This window comes from Helianthus annuus, chromosome 10 (genome assembly GCF_002127325.2).
Source record: "Helianthus annuus cultivar XRQ/B chromosome 10, HanXRQr2.0-SUNRISE, whole genome shotgun sequence".
Taxonomy (NCBI): Eukaryota; Viridiplantae; Streptophyta; class Magnoliopsida; order Asterales; family Asteraceae; genus Helianthus; species Helianthus annuus.
Window position 1 is genome coordinate 8,555,519 of NC_035442.2, and position 19,254 is coordinate 8,574,772.

General features: G+C 37.0%; 1 protein-coding gene across 1 annotated transcript; it reads right to left on the minus strand.

Annotated features, from left to right (window-relative positions):
* Positions 1-298: 298 nt before the first annotated feature.
* LOC110883966 (transcription factor PIF1) lies at positions 299-12,727 on the minus strand. Its single transcript, XM_035979080.1, has 9 exons — positions 12,249-12,727; positions 11,440-12,164; positions 11,166-11,278; positions 2,257-2,355; positions 2,092-2,157; positions 1,917-1,982; positions 1,399-1,785; positions 746-824; positions 299-651 (listed from the first exon to the last, which is right to left on the minus strand). The coding sequence occupies exons 1-9, from the start codon at positions 12,335-12,337 to the stop codon at positions 647-649; spliced, it is 1,629 nt and encodes a 542-aa protein (XP_035834973.1). The 5' UTR covers positions 12,338-12,727; the 3' UTR covers positions 299-646.
* Between the last annotated feature and the right edge of the window lie 6,527 nt (positions 12,728-19,254).

Genomic DNA, 19,254 nt, shown 5'->3' on the forward strand with positions numbered 1-19,254 from the left:
ATCGCCCAATAAAATTGAAATTCTCGGCATTGAAGCGCTTATTCTTGTGGTATGGAGGTGTAAGCGAGTCGAATCAAACCGACGCAAGTTGAAAAAGATACGGCCAATAAAAAGTCGTTTCTCAGCCATCCATTCAAATAATATTTGGTTCTTTGCATACAAGTTGTTAACTAATAATGTAAAGGGATATGTTCTTAAGCTCAGCTGTCAGATTCTCTCCAGAATCTTGGCCCAGATTCTCCTGGATATAAAGTCATACAATTGATTCGAACAAAGATTCTTAAATCACGTGTGTTGGTGCCCACAACCACAAAGCTACATACATTCTCATTCAAAAAGTATATACTTATTATTTCACATAGTGAAACTCACTTTTCTTTTTTTCTTCCTTATTGGCTTCCTATGGAACAGTTACAAACAAAAACGTCACGAAAAGAAAAAAAAAACTAAATCGTTAAATAATTAAACATGTCGACACACTTCTTTGATCCTTTACACAATGCCTCAGGTTACTATTGTGTGGTGTAATTACATGCCAACTCTGTTGTATGGTGTAAAACCCAATCGGTTTAGAATGCTTCGGATACTCATCTCGCCCTTTTAACTACAAAATTTAGTCGGCTATGAGCCTCGTCTCTCTTGAACATCAACCTGCATAAGTACACATATCGGTCACTACTATGATCTTTGATTATTGACATGAATGTTACTTAACTTATCGACATTAAGGGCTAATTAGGCTTACTGGTTGGGTGATGCTCGGGATTCCTGACGTCTTTGCTGCTGCTAGGCTTACTTGTAGCTGCAGGCATGCCCGTTTGGTTCTGTATGAAGATCGGTTTCATAAGTACTCATGAAACAAGGTGTAAACACTACACAAAATACGTATTTCGTACCCTTTTTGTTCACTGTCTTAAGAAATATGTAATTTTCTTGTGAAGTTTTGTTCTTATTGAGAAAATGATGCAGTTACAGAAGCGATCAAATGGCTCAAGAACGATTGATTAATCAAAGACGGTAAAACTTAACCTTTTGCCCTTTTGGGTCAGAGGCGTTTGTTGAATAAAGTTAATTTTCAAAAAAATCAAAAAAAAAAAAAAAAAAAACTTAGCCTGAATTAATATAAATAAAATTAGGTATATATATATATATATAAAATATTTTCAATACATGGGCAACCTTCACATACATCATAAATAGCTTAGCACTTGCATGCACAAATAAATGCAGTGTCTTAATAAATATGGAATTTATTTGCACTTCAAAATGTGTGACAACCAACTTTTTAAAGCAAGATAGTATGCCCCATAATCATACACATATATATGTATATATATTTAAATATTTCAACAATAGTGAATAAATTTAACTATATGAGAAGTCTTATATTCAACGTGCCTGGGGTTGTAGCATATGTGTTTGAGGGAGACCAATGTATTGTTGGTACGGATCAGCAAATGGACCGCGCGGTTGGTTTCCGTTCTGCATAGGGAACGGGTTCATCATCGGGTCTTGCGGGTTAGCTGTTTGACTGCTCGTGGGCCCCATCATGGGCATCTGTGCCATTTGAAACCGTGGAACGGGAAAACGTTGACCGAGATGAGCAGCTGCGGCTGCATGGTTCGGCATTGCTGACCCGGGTAGGACCGGTGGGTATGGAACCATGGGACGGTTCATTCCGACGTGTTCCATTCCCATTCCCATACCCATTGGAGCCATCGCCGGCATGTATCGTTGGACACCGGGGAACATCATTGGAACCATGTTGTATCCCATGGACATCATCTGCATATACAAATGGTCATCTATACATATATTATATATATATCCACGTCTGCTAGTTTTGACCTGTTTACTTATTAATGAGTCGTTTTGGATTTTTTTGGTTATAATAAAATAAAAATTATTGTAAGTACCTGTACTTGCATTTGAAGTTGCTTCAGATACTCAATCGCCTCGTCGAGCATTGAAGCTTTGTCCGACTGTCATTCAAAACATTTAAAACGCGTATTAGTTGAAAAACTAGCACGTTTTTTAATAAAAAACCTCATATATATATATATATATATATATAGACACTTGCAACCGGACCTTGTTGCAACGAGGTATTAGTTCTTGTAACGCCTTCATCTTTTCATTAATCCTGTCGCGTCGTCTCTACATAAACCAAATTTTTACCGCATAAATATCACAATATATCAAAACGTAAAGGATTAAGGGTGCGAGTTTCCATTTAAGCTCGATGAAAGTACAAACCCTTTCCGAGAGATTGTGGACTTCTGCGGCACGAGTCCTTTTAGCGGATGTCGATCCATGTTTTTGCTTCTTTGCGTTGTGATACTCGAACTCGGCATCCTTCAAAATAAAACATTAACCTTAATACACAAATTCTAACCACTTCAAATGACATATAAGGAGTTTAAAATCCAAACATTATGTTCTAATTTGCATTATTTCATAATTTCATGTCACATAAATAGTTTCAAACACACAACACCAATTATATCAAATATGTTACCATTATTGCAATTGATAAAGGTGGTGACCTATCATTATGTTCCAAATGTTGGCATGAAAGGGTTTTTTTTTTTTTTTTTTTTTTTTTTTTGAAATGGAAACAAAAAGGGGGCAAAGTAAAAACAAGTACATGGTTGGTAAGTATATATTTAAGGTTGAAGTGTTTAAATGCATGAAACACTTTTGCACCGTACAATTTAAAATTGGAAATATAACATGGACAAATCAAGTATCTTGATGAATTTTAAGTAAAGCAGTTGATTTGACATTTAAGTATCTTATGGTACAGTTTTTAATGTACTAAAAAGGTCAAGAATTGTAAAAGTACAACTTGCATATGCATTATGTTCTTGAAGTGAATCATATACTTCACCTAATTTGTGTCTTGTGGATATTGGGCATAAAAGTGACTTATGTAGAAAGAAACTAGATACATATCAAGTAAAAAAATACATATATATCATGTATTATTAATTGGCCAATAATTAAGAAAAAAGAAAAACTTCTTTCTATTGATTATTTGAAACATATATGATTCAAAACAGTGATGAATTCAGGATTTTATTCTAATTGGTTACTTTTGATAAATTCTGTTTAATTCAAACTATTTTTTTCTAAATTCTATAAGGTATATATACACCTATACATATATGAAAAACTCAAAATTATCATAGTAGTAATCATCTATTCATCACTAAGACAAAAACAACCATCTAATTAATATGCGATAATGCGAAATAACTTGATTATCTTCACCACTTCATGCCTCTTAACCCTTCGTGTATCATTATAAACACATTAGAATATACGAACGCATGACTCATCTTTTACGTAAACAAAACAAATATGTAAAAAGAGTCGGTGTAACATAAATTTTTTACGTATGGTTAAAATAAATAAATAAATAAATAGTCGGTCAATTTTATATTTGCTATGTGATCATATATAAAATAGTTTTTCCTTGGCAATAAATTTACTGTTAAATACCTCTAAATCTGTATCTTGCATTCTTACTGGATTTAAACCGTTCATCTTATAAATAAAGATCACACATTTTACCACCAAATCATGTCCCTTGTATTATAAAATACATAAAATAGATAAGGTAATTATGTCTAATGTATTTTTAAAGCAAATAGTTTACAAAAATATTGTAGTGATTTTCCTAATTGAAATGAAAGGTGGCCATTGTAATCTCCAAATATGTATGAAAGTTCCCTACAGGAGAGTCCGACGAAGTGAAAATAATCCGGATGAATTAACTTTTTTTGTTACTAATCTTCCGGATAGAACATCGAATACATTACTTGGGAGGGCCTTTCAGCCTTACGGTAGAGTGTCTGATGCATATGTAGCAAAGAAGAAGGATTCGAGAGGGAATTGGTTTGGGTTTGTTAGATATGTTGGAGTCTCAAACGTGGAAGAAACATTGGCGAACATGAACACGGTCACAATTTTTGAAGCGAAGCTCTCTGTGTCTCTTGCCAAATTCAACAAAGATCACCAGAAGTTTGCGACGGCACCACCTAGAAACGAAGAGAAGGTATGGCGGCCAAAAAATCCTATTCCGGTACCTGCTTCTAGGGTGCAGGATGGCGTTTCGTTCAGCGACGCTGTGGGAAATGGTGGTGGAAAAAGAACCAATAACCAAAAAACAATTGTGGCGGATGACATTGTGGCGGCCTATCCGATGCACTGTGTCGGCAGATCGGTGCTGGGGTCTGCACTGAATGTAAGGACCCTATGCGCTGTAGAGCAAATGCTCGCAACAGGCGGGTTCATGGATTGCAGCATTTCTTATATTGGGGGCCTGAGCATGCTAGTCACCTTCAAAGACAATGTCCAGGCTAAGACCTTCGTGGAGCAGAACGTAGATGTGTGGTCCACTATATTCTCAGAAGTTGAAGTATGGAATGGTAAACCTATTCCATTAAAACGAATTGCAAAACTAAAAATCCTTGGTGTGCCATTTCAGTTGCGGGATAATCGTTTATACGATAGGATCGGTGAGTTATTTGGTATGATTGTAAAACCTTCAGATTTTAACTGGTCGGAGATCGATATCTCCTCCGGGAATTGTCATGTTCTTACGACGAGTACCAAACGGATTAACGAGGACCTGAATATTCTTTGGAGGGGCCGTTCTCATCAAGTGTGGGTGGCTGAGGAGATGACTGGATGGAACCTTGACTTTTCTTGTATTCAGTCAGTGGAAGTTTCAGGATGCAAGGAGAATTCTAATGTTTGCATGGAGAACGAGGAGGTAGAAGAGGGAGAGATTAAGCAGTCTCAGATTGGTGAAGGAAGTGCCGATTGCCGGAACTCAAGTGGGGCAGCCGGCAACACGCCGGAGAAGTTGGTACGTCAGCAGGCATGCAACGGTAACGTAACTTCGGGAGAGGCATTGCATGGGGAAGGGGTAACGCCGCCTAGGGTTTCTCAGAATAATAATTATGGCTTTAATTCAACTCCCAATGCTGGTTCAGAGGGATTACATGGTGGGCCCCGTTGTGTGGATAACGAACAGGCTGTTGCAAAAACCACTGGGCTGAGTAAGCATTTAGGCCCAACTCCACAACCTTATTTGGGGAAACGGGCCAGGGCTTTGAGGAGTCCACCATCGATTGGTTCTACACAGGGTCCACAAGTTAAAGCTAATTTTGGACCCTCTCAGAGGGATTCCAGTGCTATCGACCTCAACTGTCCGATTTATTCACCGAAAAATACCTCGGAGTCAATTGAGGATACTCCGGCCGATAACACCCCGGGTCCGGGACAGGATGATTGTAATTCGCCGAATGGTATTAGAGAAGGGGAGGACTTTGGTTCTCAGTTTGTTGAAGATACTCAAGTGGAGTTCGAAGCCGAGATCACTGCTGTAGTTGGCGATGTTGTTGGCATTAACTTGGCAGGGTTCGAGAAAGATACAAGAGAATTAATTATTGGTGAGGAGATTGAAGCCGGTTTCCAATGAATATTCTTTCGGTCAATCTTAGGGGGGTCGGGAATTCCCGAAAGTTAGACTGGATCCGTGGTCTAAAGACAAGCAATAAGGTACATTTTCTGGCAATTCAAGAGTCGAAATTGAAAGATTCGTCTGATTTTGGTTTTAATTTTCTATGGGGGCGGTCAATTTTTGAGCGGGCAGTGGTCGAATCTCATGGGAGGTCAGGGGGTTTAGTCTCTATGTGGGACCCAACTTTGTTCAGGTGCAATGAGATTATTAAGGACAGGAATTTTTTGTGTGTCGGTGGAGTTATTGTGGCATCCGGTATTCGCTTAAACCTTGTAAACGTCTATGCGCCTAACGACCAGACAACTAGGCGCGAATTATGGGCAAATCTTCTTGGCCTTAGAAATTCGAGGCAGGGGTTATGGGTTTTCATGGGGGACTTCAACGACGTCAGGAGCCCGGAGGAGCGGTTTAACTCTGAATATGTTGCCTCGAACGCTGATGCCTTTAATGACTTTATCCTTTCAGCGGCCTTGCATGAATTAGCAATGGGTGGTGCGAAGTTTACTTATATGTCTGACCGGGGGGACAAATTAAGTAAACTCGATCGGTTCTTGGTTTGTATTGGATTCGTTGAAATCTGGCCAGCCGCATCCGTTGTAGCCCTCGACAGAGCCTACTCTGATCACAGACCTTTACTTCTCACTATGGTCTCTTCGGACTATGGTCACATACCTTTCAGGTTATATAATTCTTGGTTTGAGTTACCTGGATTTGTTGATTTTGTCCTTCAGAAATGTAGGTCTTTTTCGTTTGAAGGCCCGTCTGATTTAGCGTTGGCAACAAAGTTAAGATGGTTGAAAAATAGGATTAAGGAGTGGATTAAAGAGGAAAGGCGTATGAAGGAGGAGATGTATAGGTTCAGGAAAAACCGGGTGGCTTTCCTGGAAAATGTGGCAGAGGATAGAGCACTCAACCAACCGGAATTGGAGATGAGAATAAGTGATAAACAGTTTATTATGGAATTTGAGCGGCTGAAAGAATTAGACATGAAACAAAAGTCGCGAGTACGGTGGGCGTTAGAAGGAGACGAGAATACGGGATATTATCATAGTGTCGTAAATGCCAACATAAGCTCGAACAGAATTAACGGCATTTTTAAGAATGATGAGTGGGTGACGAACCCGGTTACTGTTAAACAACAATTTTTTGAATTCTTTGAAATTCTTTTTTCTGAACCTATGCCTACTCGACCATCTATCACATGCCCGAACCTTTCGGTTCTATCGTCAGAAGATGCTAGCTCTCTTATTTGTCCTTTTTCCTTGACGGAGATAAAGGACGCGGTGTGGGACTGTCACGGAGACCGTGCTCCGGGGCCCGATGGATTCAACTTTAAATTCATCAAACGCTGCTGGAGTGGTTTGGAGGCGGATTTCGTTAAGGTACTTAATGATTTTTATAATAATCCGGTTATTAACAGAAGTTGCACTTCCTCGTTTATTGCTCTGATTCCGAAATTAAAAGACCCGTTGAGACCGTCGGACTTTCGGCCTATCAGTCTTATTGGAAGTATAAATAAGGTTATCTCGAAGGTTTTGGTTAATCGACTCAAGCGGGTTATTGGTAAAGTCATATCAGAGGAGCAATCCGCTTTTTTGGCAGGTAGGAGTATTACGGATGGTCCGCTAATCTTAAACGAACTTCTTGCTTGGATGAAATATTCAAAAAAGAAGGGTATGTTTTTCAAGATCGACATTCATAAGGCTTATGATTCACTTCATTGGGGCTTTCTAAGATCGATTATGGAACAAATGGGGTTTCCCGTTAAATGGTGTGATTGGATTATGGCGATTCTTCAATCGGCTCGGGCTTCCGTATTAGTGAATGGGTCACCGACATCGGAGTTTGTTTGTTCTCGTGGACTTCGACAAGGTGATCCTCTTTCCCCATTTCTGTTTGTAATGGCAATGGAAGCATTGACCGGTATTATGAAGAAGGCGACTATGGTGGGTTTATTTCACGGAATTCGGTGTAACACTAACGGCCCGATTTTATCCCATTTTTTATATGCCGATGATGTTGTATTCCTCGGCGAGTGGTCTAATAGTAATGCTCTCAATTTAAAACGGATCCTCAGATGTTTTTACTTGACATCTGGGCTCAAGGTGAACTTAGCAAAGTGCAGTTTATACGGCGTCGGAGTCAATGGCCAAGAAATTAGCAGTATGGCAAGTACTCTTTTTTGTAGAGCCGGCGAATTCCCGTTTCGCTATCTTGGCCTTTTGGTAGGAGCAAATATGAACTTAGTTAAGAATTGGGAGCCTGTGTTAAAGTTGTTTAAAAATCGACTTTCAATTTGGAAGGCAAAAAAGTTATCATTTGGCGGAAGAATAACTCTGATTAAGTCGGTCCTTAGTGCCCTACCGACTTACTTCTTTTCTCTTTACAAAGCTCCACTTCAAGTTTTGAACCAACTTGAAAGATTTAGGAGAGTGTTTTTCTGGGGAGGCTCGGAGGAAAAGGCGAAACTAAATTGGACGGCGTGGGAGAAAACAATAGGTCCGATTGAGTATGGCGGGCTGGGGTTTGGTTCTCTTCAAGACGCTAATTTGGCAATGCTATCGAAGTGGTGGTGGAGGTTTAAAGTAGACAGGAATGGGTTATGGAGGAAAGTAATTTGGTCCATTCATCATAGTTCGCGGGCGTGGAATTTTATACCTTCAAAAGTCTCCATAACGGGGCCTTGGAAACAAATTGTTAATAGCTCTGAGGTTTTGGAAAGAAAAGGCTTGAAATTATCAAAGTGCATTGTTGGGTCGGTGGGGTCAGGGGAGGATATCGCATTTTGGATCGATATTTGGATCGGTCCGGATCCATTGTCCGAGAGGTTTCCGCACTTATTCATCATTGAAAAGGATAAGCTTTGTTCTGTGGCGTCTAGGGTCTGTGGAAATGGGGTTGTCAACTGGGTATGGAAACGTCCTCCAGCAGGTCCAAGTGAGCTTCTTGAATTACATCAGTTGACTGTACTGCTACAATCGGTGTCTTTTTCATTGGAGGCGGATAAATGGCAATGGTCGCATGATACATCAGGTGACTTTTCTGTTTGCAGTGTAAAAAAAATCATTAGAAATCATAACCGGGTCATGCCGAACTATGTGGTGCAATGGAACAATTGGGTGCCGCTTAAAATCGGTATAGTGGCCTGGAGGGCGGAAGGCGAGAGGCTGCCCACCCGGGCTGCATTAGCTAGAAGAGGGATCCCGGTTAGTTCCATGGCATGCGCGATGTGTGGCGAACATGATGAAACGTGTGAACATCTATTCGTGTCGTGTCAATTTGCTCAAACCATATGGCAAATAATCGGGCAATGGTGCAGGTACACCTCGTTGTTCACCTTTTGTTTCAGAGATGTCTTGGATTCTCATAAGTGGGCTCCGGGAGGTAGTCGGAAGAAAAAAGCGTTCCATGCTATAACTCTAATTACATTATGGTGCATATGGAAACATCGAAATGATGTAGTCTTTGGCGAGAAGGCGTTGTCCGCGTCTAATGTGATTGAAGAGATTAAGTCCAGGAGCTTTTTTTGGATTAGGAATCGGGCAAAAGAGAACACAATTACCTGGGAACTATGGCGAAAATTTGATGTGTTTTAGTCTGTTTTATTTCTGTTTGTTTGGTGTATGGTAGCATGTGTTGCTAGCCTTGTATTGGTGCATGCTGTAGACTCTCTGTTTGTATTTTTGGTGCTAGCCTCTTGCTAGATTAATAAATTTTATGTTGGCCGTTCAAAAAAAAAAAAATATGTATGAAAGTATGTGGAGTATATGTGGGCCACTATGCACACACGTGTCACTCTAAATAGCCACGTGTGAAGCCGTTGTTCGACGTGGCAAATACGGTTTTAGCAGCACTCCAAAAGTGCATCGAAACTTGCATTTCATGGGTTCGTTAGTGGTGTGTCGCTAGACGACAAATTAAAGGAGTAGAAACTACAAATTAATCGAATAAATCCTTTTCACGAAATTCGAGTTGATCAACATTTCATCGTAAGTGATGTAATCATTTATATATTCTGCACCAACATTTATACATTAGCTTGGATTTCACCAACGGTATTTTTAAGTTTAATTTAATAATAATATTTTTATATAATTTTAATATTTAATAGACTAAAATGTCAAAATAGTCCCTGAGTTTACGTCACTTCAGTCCAAAAATAAACTTTTTTATATCTGAGTCTCTAAGATTTCATTTTTGTTGTTATTTTCATCCAATTGACAAAATGAGTTAAAATTTTCTGTTAACTTCTCTCATTTTTATTGGTTTCCTCATTTAAATTAAGAGACGCGTCGGCTGCCCATTTGTGTGTTGGATGCAAGTTTGTGTAGAATGTTTGGGAGGAGGGGGCAGACTGGTGTAAAATAAAGCATATCTATATCCTTGAACTTAAGCATCTTTTACAAGTTCCAAAGATGAATTAAGGGTCAACTAAGTGGAAAAGAGTGATTTTATTAATTGTCCAGGTGTCTATTTGGATTGGATGGAAAACCCGTAATGAAGCCGTTTTCAAGCCCAAGCAAGCGAATTTCAGTAGGGCCATGGAAGAGATCAAGACATATAGTTATCTTTGGATAAAAAATAGAGCGAAGTTTCCAGCTCTTTTGTAGGAGGATTGGTGTAATTTCAATGTCGCGTCCTTTGGCGTATAGGTTTGTGTATTCTTGTACTGGTTGATGACCATGTTGGTTTAACGAGATGTTGATCGATGTGCTTTCTTATTTAATAATATTTTCGTTTGCCATTAAAAAAAATAAGGGCATAATCGTCATTTTATGTCATAATATATTTTTAATTAAATGTGGATAACGACAAAAAAAGAGAAGTTAATAGAAAATTCTAACCCAGTTTGCCAATTAGATGAAAATAACAACAAAAATGAAACCTTAGGGACCCAAATATAAAAAATTTCACTTTGGACGGAAGTGACAAAAGTGACCTATATTCATGAACCATTTTGGCATTTTACTCTATTTAATATATCATTTTATAAAATAAAAACAAACTCGCAAACAAAAATCAAAGTTGACAATTTCAAGTTGCAAATAGTATTTAGAAACTCAAAATCAAATTAAACCCAGGCAAGGGAGTAATCATAATATCCTTATGATTATAAAGTAGAAGAATAATATTTGATGTTCAAAAAAAAAAAAAAATTAGGAGTTGTAAAACAATATATTTTGAGATAATATAATATTTTAACTTTTTCAATTAACTTTATAAAAGTAACAAATACAATACCAATGAGTGAAATAAAAGAAATAAAACGATATGATAAGATAATATATAATTTAACTTTTCAATTACCTTTATAAATTTAACAAATACAATACCAATGAATGAAGTAAAATAAATGTGCGTCCACATAACACGTGACGCAACTAGTTATTTATTTATTACGTATAAATTTTAACTGGTTTCATAAGGTAAATATTTCTAATTAAAAACTCTTTTAAAAAGATAGATAGATAGATATAATATAATAATATCTCCCATGTTGAATTTGCCTATATTTATGAGAGAACGATATTTTGTTATGGGGATGGTACCACCGTTAATGAAGGTACACATGATCTTAATTCATGTAAAAAGTACAAGTCTATGATTGCACAAGGAGTAATCAGTCATTTACCTCACTATAGCATTCGGTATCGTCGATATCGACACCTTTCCGCTTACGATCCTCTGTCACTGTCGGTGGCTTCTGCGGCTCAACACTAGCGCTCGCTCCAGAGCCGCCAGTACCTAATATAATGGTATAGAGAATTTGATTAAAAAAAGTAACACTTACAAAAATTACATAAATAAATGTATTTTCATTAATTCTATTATTATTCGTCACCCTAAGGTGACTACTAATAATGAATTAATGACTTAACTATTGACTATGACTTTTCCTTTAATACCTGGAGACGATGAAGCACTGAGATCATACGTCTCGGGTTCTCGTCCACCAGAAGACGCACCAGCAGCACCAAAACTACTCATCAAACTCCCGCGAAACCCTACGTTCGCGCCAGAAACAAGCGCGTTACTATCAGTAACGCGCGAAGCTCTCGACTGTGGCGGTTCATTCGCAGGTCGGTCATTAGATTCCACCACCGTCGACTGCGTCACCGCCGGTGTCGCTTTCACCGTCCCCGGAGCTGATCCGGATCCGTTTCCGGATCCGGATCCTCCAGCTACATTCAACTTATTAGGTCTAGAAAAATGTAAGAAGTTCGCGAACTTCGGTTGAACCGGTTCCTCTTCGACACGCTTAGACGGCGGAATCGGAGGCCTAGGAGACGGAACCGCCACCGCCACCGCCTCTGGCGGTGGCGGTGGTTGAGAAGAAGTTGCCGGAATGATGACGGAAGCAGAAGAAGACGGTAGACCTTGATAAATGATGTCATTATTATGAAGATACATATCTAAATTATTATCATCAGTAGGATAATGAAGCCATGAGACCATCTCATCTTCCTGCATGAAAAGATTACACGGCGTCGTTTCGTCCTCTATATTTCCGGATCGGATCTCTCTAGACGACGTCGTTTCCGGCTTCTTGTTTGTTACAGATCTTTGGTTTTGGTTGTGCATTACTACCTGACCGTTTTGCCATAGTAATTCCATTATATCATCATCCCCCCTATAAAATTAAATAAAATTATAATATAACAAATAACAAAAGTGATAATAAATAAATAAAAAAAACAATTAGTAAAAGATTTACATAGTTGATTTCTTGTGCCTTTTCAAACTTGATGAATCCGGAAGCAAGTAATCTTCATCCGTTTCGAAATCGGGTACATAATGATTCATTATCCGTAACTATGACCACTGATAAAAGGTCGAAATCGAAAAAAACACATATAAATCTGAACTAATCACCCGTTGTACTCGTCGTACTCGTCGTTGTGACGAGAATTCACTGGCGATGAAGCGAAAAAGCTTTTGAATTTATAACAAAACCGAAAATCTTGATTTAACGAAATCTATTAATAATTAATAGAATTCTGAATGGATGATGAAGAAGGTTGTTAGTTGGAGTGGTGAAATAATAATATCAGGAGATGAAGAGGTACAGAAAGGACATATGAAGGTATTTTTCGTGGGTGGGAAGTTGTTTGCAGCTCAACACGAAGGAAGAAGATAAGGTATGTGCTGTTTGTGTGTGTGTGTGTTTTAGTTTCTCTCTCTATGTATGATATTTTTGCATTTGTTCATTTTATCTTGGGGGAGAGCCACCATTGACTTATGTGTGACATTAATTATGAGGTAGTAAATAGTAATTTATTATTATTGTTTATGGTATAATATTCTAAAATGTATAGCATTCAAATTGGATCCCTTATATCGGGTGAGAATCAAATAGTTAAGTTTATTTTGACTAGAGGATAGTAAGTAATAAGATTATAACATGTGGTAAATTTAAAATAAAGAGAAAAGTATTTTAGTCAATCGTATTCTTTCTTTTTTCTTTTTCTTTCCAGCAACTTCAAAACCCATCATTTTCAAAACCCACAATCTTCAACCATTTCTTCACTTTTTATCTCAATAATAACTACATTATAGTGCGATTTTCGTTATCAATCAATGATTCAAACACCCGATCAACGTGTTCTTCAACTTTTTTGAAGAAACCCAGTTTAATTTCATACAATATCTCATTTTTTTTCCGTGATTTTAAAGATAATCACTCGATCCGTTCGATTCGATCGCTGATAAGTGTTTCTATCATTCAAATTTCGTCAATCGTTGAAGAAATCGGCTTCAATCCATGTAAGAAATTCTTTAATTTCATTTTTACGATCTGAGTTTTTGATTTAGTCATTGTGTTTTACGATCTTGGCGGGGGTTCGGGGGCAGCGCGCCTGGGAGCAGGGTCCAAGGGGAGGCAGCCCCTGGCGGGTCCAAGGTCCAAGGGCCAATGGTCCAAGGGTAGGCCATTGCCTCATTTTCGTAGACAGTTTCTGGTTTTGTGAACAAAAGTTTCTTTTGTGTTTTTAGGCCATTATGTTTTAGAAATAAGACATTTTTAAGTGTTTTCTGGTCATTGCGTTTTAGAAATAAAACATTTTTGAAGTGTTTTTAGTCATTGCGTTTTAGGTAAACGCATTTTTATGTGTTTTCAGTTCATTGTGTTTTAGAGAGAACAATTTCTTTTTGTGTTTTTAGGCCATTGCGTTTTAGAAATAAGACATTTTTATGTGTTTTCTGGCCATTGCGTTTTAGAAAAAAAACATTTTAAGTGTTTTCTGGCCATTGCGTTTTAGAAATAAGACATTTATTTGTGTTTTTGGTGCATTGCGTTTTAGGTAAAACACATTTTTATGTGTTTTCAGTCCATTGCGTTTTAAAAAGTCCACTTTTTTGTGTTTTTAGGTTATTGTGTTTTAGAAAAAAGACATTTTTAAGTGTTTTCTGGCCATTTCGTTTTAGAACTAAGACATTTCTTTGTGTTTTTGGTGCATTGCGTTTTAGGAAAAGTCATTTTTTTACGTTTTTTTTTCATTGCGTTTTACGCAACTGGGTTTTTTCCATAACTGGTTTTCAAAAAAAATTCGAAAATATAGCAATAGTATACTCGTTTTAAAGATAAAAAAACGCTCGTTTTTTAGTGCAATTTTTTATAAAAAAATAATGTCGTATGAAAAAGTTATTAACGTTTAAAAAATGGGGAGGAATTAGAGGAGAGAGAAACTATTGTCCTGGATTGACTACAATGCCCTTACACAAACTCACGCGCCCCTTTTCTTCTCTTCAATTTTCCCCATTTAATCTTAGCCCTTGATTAAATCAATTGATGGTCAAGATTAATCGCTAGCCTTTCTAGCCAAATAAACTTCCTATTATATCCTAACCCTCCTTATCTATATTCATATAAATACGTTGAAAATTACTATTTTTATCTTTTTTTTAATTGGATAATATTTTTATATTTTTATCATAACTTTTTCTCTCTATTCTACTCACAACCACCTTTAAAAATATTTAAAAAAATATAAGGGATGAACAATGTTTCTCATATATTTATAGATAAACAGTAACATTTCTATATATTTTCTCTGATCCACTCACAACCACTCAAAACTACTTACAACCATTCCTTATAAATATAATTAACTCACTCACATAAATAAAAGGGTTCCATTGTGAATGCTCTTAGTAACTTATTAACTTACTTTTACCATTAAAGAAATAGAAGTAAATGAGAAAATGCTTATGGTTTATCGGAACATAATGTTGGATAAGACTTTGTATTTTTAAGTAGCGAGGGTTTAATTCTTATGGTGTACAAAAAATACGTAATTTATGAGTAGGTATAGAGTGTGTGAGTTGTTGTTTTAAAAGAATAATAACAAATAAATACATTAATTCGTCTAATATATATAGAAACGACATAAGGAGAAAACGCCTAAAAGTGTGAAAATGGTGAGAACGGATCATGGATGTACACGTGATACGCGATATAATGAAGGGAGGGGGAGGGGGGGCTTTTTGTCCTTTTATATTCTTTTTTTCAATGCGTCTCACAACACCGCTTCACTTTTTGGCGTGTAAAATTTTTTGGCATTTAGTTAGATTCAATAACTACCTGGTGTTTTATTGGATTTTTAGATCTGTCTTGTTGATTTAATTGTTTTTGTATTACATAGTAAATATTTTGGCGTTATGGCGTCCCCCAGTTCAATGGCGTTCCCAAATGCATTAGACGTTTTTTAAGATTTCACCAGTTCAATAAACCCCATATATGTTATAAAGGTAAATTTTTTGGCGTTCATGGCGTTTTTAAATCATTATAATTCATTAGTAATTCAAAAGAGTACAACTAAGACGAAATCAACAAAACGTAATAGTCTTTTGTGGATGGTATTACACCAGAGATGTAACTATCGCTTTTTTCATCACTTTCTTTAGACTCATCATCATCATCTTGTGCATTGGCGTATAACGCCATAATCTCGTCTCCAGGGGCGGATCCAGCATATAACAAGGGGCAACCCCCGCTACAGCTTGGCGCTCCGGCGGTAGTGTAAAATTAGTGTAAATTTTGAAAAAATATAACGTTTTTTCGATTTCGTTACTGTTTTTTTATAAAACGTTACGGCTTGGCGGATTTTCTACCGCTTTTTTATAAAACGTTACGGCTTGACGGATTTTCTAGATCCTCCACTGCTCGTCTCGTCTTTGTTGCATCCTATACTTAAATATCATCACAACGTTGCATCGTTCGAAGGTGCCAAATCACAGAGCTGTTCAAGAAGATGTAGTCTATTTGTGTTCAACATTTCGTCCATTGTCAATGAATAATTCACCCCGTGTCGATAACTCACGTTCACCGTTATTGATTGTTCATCCAAACTCCAACTGGTAACTTTTGGTAGATCAGTATCGTCAACATCATCATCATCATCATCATCATCATCATCTGCTGGAAATTTTCTCTTTAATCTTCTTATTACCGTTCGAGTCCTTTCACAATCGTAGGCCACTTGAATCCCAAGGGCCAGAACATCCCTCTGAACGGCTTCATCCATACTAAGTATGGCCTTGATTGTCTTGACTTTCACCCTTCTCCTGTTAGAGAACTTTAGGACGAAACGTCTCTCTGACCTCTCAAACCTCCATGCAATAAGCTGAGCCATTTTTTAAGTTGTATGGCGTTTTAGACAATGTGTGGCGTGTTTAATGAATGTGTGGAGTGTTAACCTTTGTTTACCTGTTCTACTTATATAATAACCTTTTTTGGCGACATGTAGATATATGTTTTTGGCGCTAAAAAACATTAGTAATTTTTTTTGTGTATTTTGTTTATCATTTATCGTGCAATGTAGGTATGCAGGCCTATAATGTGACTGGTAATTATGGCGTTTTGAAAAAAATAAATAAATTCAATTACGATGGCGTGGCTTTTAATATAATAAATGTTAGTAATAAAGTTTCCGTCGTCTCAGTTTCTGTTTGTAGTTACTGTTTTGTTCAGCTTCATCTGTTAAGGCTGTAACACGTCCCATGTTTCCAGGGTTTGGCGTTTTGTATTTAATGGTGTTTAGATAAAGATGGCACATTGTTTTAATGGCGTTTAGTTAATTTTTGGAGTTTTTAATAATAATTGGTTAAAGTAATTTTATTATAAGTTTTGGCATTTTTGGCGTTTTATATAACAACGTGTTTGGCTAGGATCCGTTCTCACAGTTTTCAGTGGAGAATTAGAAAACAAACAACAGAAAATGACCCCCAAAAATAATAAAAATAAAAAAAATAAAAAAAATAGAAAATGAAAAAAAAAATAGAAAAAAAATAGAAAATGAAAAAAAAAATTAAAAATGTTAATCCAATTTCTCATCCAAATCTTCACTGTCACCAGTCTCTTCTTTTTGAAGTTTTTATGCCTTGAACCTTTGAATACCTTAGATAGATGCCGATTTTCCTACATAACGCCCGCCCTTTAGACGAAGTTGGTCAGTGGCATCCTGTATTTTGGTATGATCTATTGTTGTTTGTTGATATGTTGTTGTAGATCAAATCCTGTGTGGATGCTATTATCATCATGGAGTCCAAAATAGCATTTGCACTAGGATCAATCCCTTCTTATCATCCAAACCTTCTTCAAGAACAAAGCACACAAAATGACATATCACTGTCATCGGGCTCTTTTTCTTGAATATTTGTCCATCTCATTCAGCAAAATCTTATAGAGTTACCCACCTCAGGTAAGAATCCATTCAGTGAAACTTCATGTAGAACAATACTGAATCTCCAAGAAACGAGGTTTACCATCTGTGGTTTTTTAACTATTGTTGGCGTTTTTAAGTGAGTGGTTTTTATGAAACATGGTGTTGTTTTGGGGTGTGATCAATGGACTGTGCTGAGACGTTTCTCTTTATAGGATGTTTTTGGCGCGTAGTTTAGGCGGGATTTTATTATAATAAATGCTAGTAATAAATTATCCGTCTTTTCAGTTACTGTTTGTTAGGGGTGAGCAAATTAACCACCATAACCGATAACCGAACCATAACCGACATAACCGAACCACTAATAACCGATAACCAATATAATCAATGGTTATGGTTATGAAACTTTGTATAACCGCTCAATCGGTTATGGTTATGGTTATGAAGCTTTGGTTAACTGAATATAACCGAAACCGAACCGCAGTTGTGATGTTAATTTTATATAATAGATTTGTGTTTTACAAAACCATATAGAGGGTTTTTACTAAGATAAAAATATGTTAGTAACAAAATGATCTTGATATAGATGTCATTTATTTTGATAAAGAACTAAGGTGTTATGGTCATAATTGTTTTTGTTTGAGAATTACCTTATTAAAAAGAACTCTAAATCGGTAGTTTAACCAAAAAGTTTAGTCTTCGTTATCTTTAAAATAGGCTCAAGCTAAGTTCAAATCGTGCACAACCCTATTTATTTCAAACCTTGCTTGGTTACTTAACCGAAATTAACCAAAACCGAACCATAACCGACTTCATAACCGATTAACCATAACCGAAGTTTGGTTATGGTTATGGTTACCAAAACTCCATAACCGAACTAGCGGTTATGGTTATGGATAATAGTAAAAACCCACCCAAACCAACCCATGCACACCCCTATTGTTTGTATTTACTGTTTTGTTCAGCTTTATCTGCTAAGGTTGTAATACGTCCTATCTTCCAAGTTTGGCGTTTTTACATTTAATGGCGTTTTGTAGACCTAAAAAAACTCATATGCAAAATCATTATCTCAAATACACTAATCATCGTTGATAAAAATTTGAACTAATGAGATTAAGTCAAATCCTACTCCAAACAACAAAAATTCAACCTAACGAGAAACAGGAACCGTCGGAGACCGTATTTCCAAGCAAATGATGATAACTGATGAACAAAAGAGTTAAACAAATCAATAACGACAACTATTCGACCAAATCGAATGATCGTCGATGACTGTAATAACATGTGTTGCATTAGTGTACCAAAATCGGAACACACATGAAGAAGACGAAGAACATGTGTTGCATCGTTTGACTTTTGTGTTTTTATAAATTCACTCAAATTAATGTTAGATTTTATAACTAAAGTCCTTAGGGTATACGGGGTGCCTTCGGCAACCCCTTTCGGCAACATGCATGCCGCACGGCATGTCCACGACCAACATGAGTTTGCCGATTTTTTGGAGGAAATTCGGGGAGAAGATGCCGCATGCGGCAAGAGAAGAGGAGAGGGTAAGTGGTGGGGCCCATACCCAAATCAACCAATCACATGTTTTTTTTAATTAGTTTGCCTAATCTCATTTTAGGCATGCACCCTTTATGTTTTTTGGGCATTAGGCAAGAATGAGAGGCAAATTACATGGCACAACATGATTGGGTGGGGGGAAACTTTGCCTAAAGTGATTAGGCATGCACCCCTTATACCCTTAGACAACCAAAAAAAGTTTGAGAATGACATGTCAATCCTGCCACCAAACCATAGAAACACAAATTACACTTTACTCTATATTCTATCAGAGAATTAATATTCACACATCCTTTCTCGTTATCTCTCTCTATACGTACATAAATATAAAGAGAGAGTGTGTAAAAGAGTGAAAATAAAATACACGGATATAGTAAAAGTTTGAGCCTTCTATAATTTTTTTTTTTTTTGAAAATTAAACTTCATTTAAACAACCTCCGACCCAAACGGGGAAAAAGCCAAACACACAACAGCACCCCCGACCGAAACGGGCAAAGG